We start from the raw sequence: 5,000 nt of genomic DNA, 5'->3' as shown, positions 1-5,000 counted from the left end.
TCTATCATAACCTAAACTAGCCTAACCAAACCTACCCTATCCTAACCTAAGCTAACCTAACCAATCCTATCCTAACCTAAACTAGCCAAACCAAACCTACCCTATCCTTACCTAAGCTAACCTAACCTGAGCTAACCTAACCAAACCTATCCTAACCTAAACTAGCCAAACCAAACCTACCCTTACCTAAGCTAACCTAACCTGAGCTAACCTAACCAAACCTAACCTAACCTAAACTAGCCAAACCAAACCTACCCTATCCTTACCTAAGATAACCTAACCTGAGCTAACCTAACTTATAACCACTAATCTCTCTCTCTCTCTCTCTCTCTCTCTCTCTCTCTCTCTCTATATATATATATATATATATATATATAGAGAGAGAGAGAGAGAGAGAGAGAGAGAGAGAGAGAGAGAGAGAGAGAGAGAGAGAGAGAGAGAGAGAGAGAGAGATAGAGAATGTCATGCATCAGCTGACCTCGTGACATGACCTCTCCCCCCCTATTCTTTCCCTTTTTTCCTCCATCTCTCCATTCTTCAACCTTCCTTCTATAGCTCCACTCTTTTTCTCTCCCTCTATACTTCCATCAGACAGAGAGAGAGAGAGAGAGAGAGAGAGAGAGAGAGAGGTCCACTTCCCTCAAGTTAAAAGGCCTACGGCTAAACGAGGGTTTATAGGCCTAGCCAAATTATTCTCTCTCTCTCTCTCTCTCTCTCTCTCTCTCTCTCTCTCTCTCTCTCTCTCTCTCTCTCTCTCAATCTGATCGTCACCTCACACAATCTCTTCATTTCTATTCTTCTCTCATCTGCCACCTGCTTCTCTCTCTCTCTCTCTCTCTCTCTCTCTCTCTCTCTCTCTCAGTGGCGTAACAGACTGACTGGAGGCCCCTGGACAAACTTTTCTTCGTGAAATTTTGCCGGAGGCGGCCGGTAAGCGAAGCAGCGCCGTGGCCCGCGTGCTGGTAGTCGGCAGTGAAAAAAAAAATAAATAACAATCCCAGCTCACAATTTTCAATAGCAAAGCAGTCTCATGGAAAACTGGCCAGACCTGTTGTATGTGCATAGTTCTTTGGTAGTTAGTTTATTATTATTATTAGGTATTATTACAATTATTATTATCGTTATAGCACATTATGTTAATATTATTTCAGCCTATTGTATTAAAATTAACATGGGTAACCTATTATAGTATTATAATTACTATATCCTATTATATCATTAATATATCCTAATGTTATATTTTATATAGGTAGCCTATTTTATTAATATTATTTTAGGTTATATTAACATTATTATTATAGCCTATTATAATAGTATTACTGTGTTCAGATAGCTGGGAGCTATACCTATTCGGGATGAAGTAATGAAGGAAACCGGCAATAGTAACTATTAATTATGTTATTTTTAGTTGTCAACAATGTAATATTCGTGCAATAAATGATCAAAATCGACTACCTCAGTCAGTCATGACGCAGTCGGTGTAAACGGAGAAACATATACTTACAGGCACAGCACCTCGTAGGTGGCACCCACCTGCTGGTGGTGTAACTTTTGGCATCGTGCATCACAACGCCAGCTGATCAGTTTCCCACATGGACCACGGTCACATAATATATCTATCGTGCGTATTCAAGTTTTCAAGTCACGGATCCGCAGAGGGCCGCATTTGGGCGGTATAGTATGCGTGGGTTGTGCGGGGGGCTCAGGAGGTTGGGAAGGGATTTGGATTTGGGTTAGGGTGAGGATTGGTTACAATCTCCATATCTTATAAACATGCAGCCCTTGCATTATACGGTTTATATCACAACACAAATCCAACAAGTCCATTATAATCACTATTCAGCACAAAAGTTGTTAAAATAGCAGGATCCTGCCACGCATCATACCACTCAATACAGAAACACCACTGCAAAACTCATCGCACTTTGTATGTGGCAATGACCGGGGTTTTGTCACTTTCTGACCGACAATGATCACTCGTCATTATACAGCATGCTGAATGCTGATAAAACTCAACACAATGTTGTTGCTCGTATTCACTATAATATCAGTCAGTCGGATTCTTACCCATCAGCACATAAGTTATTAAAATACAGAACCCACCATGAACCATGCCATGCACCAAGCGGCCATCAGCCAGCCATGTTTTTCATTTCAAAGATCAAGTCAACACTGCAAAACTCATCACAAATCATGTCTGTGGCAACGCCCGGGTTTTATCACTGTCTGACAATGATCAGTGGTTATTACAGGACATGCTGATATACACACCACAACTTTGTCACTGATATTTCACTCTGAAAACCGCGAAAAATACGGATCCCACACAGTGACAGTACCGTTCAAACACGCGGGAGAGGGGAACTGGTAATGAGTTCAGCTGATTCCAGTGTTGCCACTGTTGTTTGTTGCAGCGTTGACACATTACTTATTGTATTTTAGCTAAAGTGAAAATATTACGAAGGGAAAAGCAGTAAATTTAGGGAAAGTAAAAAGATATTTTCATATTATTTTTGTTGGTTTTATTTCTTTTACTAATTTATTTGTTTTTTAATCATTGCCTCATCGGGGGCCCCCTGAATACCCAGGGCCTGAGGGCCTGAGGCTGCAGCCTCCATGTAAATCCGCCTCTCTCTCTCTCTCTCTCTCTCGTCCCAGGACCTCCGAGGCCCTTGGACTTTGTCCACCCCTATACTATGGGTGTTACGCCACTGCTCTCTCTCTCTCTCTCTCTCTCTCTCTCTCTCTCTCTCTCTCTCTCTCTCTCACACACACACACACACACACAGTCTCCATGTCTCACTCTCTTCCTTTCTCTTTTCTTAATATCTTTCTCGTACGCAGTTTCACTATTCTCTCTCTCTTTCTCTCTCTCTCTCTCTCTCTCTCTCTCTCTCTCTCTCTCTCTCTCTCTCTCTCTATCGCTATCTAGTTCTTTGAAAGAGAGAGAGAGAGAGAGAGAGAGAGAGAGAAAGGGCATTATCCTATTGTTAATAAATTAAAACCCTTTCAATGTCATATTGAAATATAAAGAGAGAGAGAGAGAGAGAGAGAGAGAGAGAGAGAGAGAGAGAGAGAGAGAGAGAGAGAGAGAGAGAGGGTAGACATTTCCTGTATTTCTTTTTCTCCTTTATCTCTTTTTCTTTCCTATTTTAATATATAAATCTTTCCTCCATCACTTTTCTCCTCCTCCTCTTCCTCCTTTCTCTTCCTCCTCTTCCTTTCTCCTTATCGCCATTCCTTCATTCTTCACTTTGTTTTTGTTCAACTCTCTCTCTCTCTCTCTCTCTCTCTCTCTCTCTCTCTCTCTCTCTCTCTCTCTCTCTCTCTCTCCTATCTACCTTCCCCTCCTCCCCATCTATTATCTCTCCATCTTCCTCCTCCTCCTCCTCCTCCTCCTGTTCCTCCTTCTCGTCCAATTTTCTCCCTCATTTAGTAAGTTCAGAAAATTTACAAAAAGACTGTAAAAGGGAAGAAATGTATAAGCCATGGCAGATCACACACCATCCCTCAACGTCTTTATTTTCCCTTATAACTCTCAACAACAACATTCTGTGGCTCACCTGACTGCCAGAATGTGCGTGGCCGTCTGGGATATGAGGGCCACCGCGGCAATGGTCCGAGTGTCCTGCGTGCCCCCCAGCAAGCTATAGTAGTGGTAGGCCGCAGAGTCCGGGCCAAGTTTCCCGCCTGTAAGTGTGGGCTGCCGTTAGCGAAGGGAAGGGAAGGACAAGGAGAAGGGAGGAAAGGAGATAAAAGCAGGGAGGGAAGAAGGGAAGGGAAGGGAAGGTAGGAGAGAGAAGTAGGAAAGGGAAGGAATGGAACAGGAGAAGGAGGGAGGGAAGGGAAGAAGAGGAGGGAGGGTAGGAAAGGGAAGGAAGGGGAAAAGATAAGGGAAAGAGGGAAAAAAAGGAGAGGACAGAGAGAGAGAGAGAGAGAGAGAGAGAGAGAGAGAGAATATAGAAGGAGAATAAGAAAGGGAAGAGAACTACAGAATCTCTCTCTCTCTCTCTCTCTCTCTCTCTCTCTCTCTCTCTCTCATTCACTCCTTCCCTCATTCCCACCTGAAAGAGTGCAGCTGCTGGTTAACCCTTGCATTAGGAAGCTGGACAGCCCTCAACACTCACCATTATGAAAAACATGGGGCTCCACGGCCTCTATCTGCTCCCTCACGGCTATGACGGCCTCCCCAACGGCCTCCTGCACCTCCCGGGCCGTCAGCCGCAGCTCCAGGCCTCCTCCTCTGCCGTCCGTGATAGCGTCCGCGAGCCCCGCCCATGAGGCCAGCAGAAACCCGCAGCATAGGAGCGGCCTGTACGAGGGAGAGAAAGAACCTGTTAGAGCCATGCCATATCATGTAATAGAGGCTTAACTTACGGAAGAGACACAGTACAAAATAGAATCATTATGTAGGAAGACAAGTCCCCGTGTGTGTGTGTGTGTGTGTGTGTGTGTGTGTGTGTGTGTGTTAGGATTAGGACAAAATTATTCGTTTCTCATGCTGTACTCTATAACCCAGGAAAAGGAAAATAAGACGGGAAAAATATGACAGGGAAAGACGTAAGAAGGGTAACGATGGGTAAAGATGGAAGGGATAGAGAGGGAAATAGGAAGGAAAAGAAAGATGTATAGAAGCACGTAAAAAAAAAAAAGAGAAAGAAGAGAAAATAAATAGACGTGAAAATTATATATAAGGGATGAAGAGAAAATTGGAAAAGAAACAGGAGGAGGAGGAGGAGGAGGAGGAGGAGAGACAGGTGAAAGTTATTACGAGAAGAAGCAATTAACGGCAGATGACTCACTTCCGCCACACCTAAGTAGTAGTAGTAGTAGTAGTAGTAGTAGTAGTAGTAGTAGTAGTAGAAGAAAAAGAAGAAAAGTAGTAGTAGAAGAAAAAGAAGAAAAGTAGTATAGTAGTAGTAGTAGTAGTAGTAGTAGTTGTAGTTGTAGTTGTAGTAGTAGTAGCAGTAGTAATTGTAGTTGCTAAATTGTAACAGTAA

At 43.2% G+C, this 5,000-nt stretch overlaps 1 protein-coding gene across 2 annotated transcripts in view; it reads right to left on the bottom strand.

Moving 5' to 3' along the window:
- LOC127002252 (uncharacterized) overlaps window positions 1-5,000 on the bottom strand; it is a 45,086-nt gene that overhangs the window by 18,935 nt on the left and 21,151 nt on the right. For both annotated transcript variants that reach the window (XM_050868060.1, XM_050868061.1), the window contains exons 2-3: window positions 4,128-4,312; window positions 3,564-3,690 (exon numbers count right to left, since the gene is read on the bottom strand). In XM_050868060.1, the coding sequence (XP_050724017.1) occupies window positions 3,564-3,690; window positions 4,128-4,312 (312 nt within the window). The remainder of the gene's footprint in view (window positions 1-3,563; window positions 3,691-4,127; window positions 4,313-5,000) is intronic.

Source organism: Eriocheir sinensis, chromosome 22 (genome assembly GCF_024679095.1).
Source record: "Eriocheir sinensis breed Jianghai 21 chromosome 22, ASM2467909v1, whole genome shotgun sequence".
In the NCBI taxonomy this organism is placed as follows: domain Eukaryota; kingdom Metazoa; phylum Arthropoda; class Malacostraca; order Decapoda; family Varunidae; genus Eriocheir; species Eriocheir sinensis.
The sequence above is the reverse complement of the archived record's forward strand: the minus strand, read 5'-3'. Positions and strand labels throughout refer to the sequence as shown.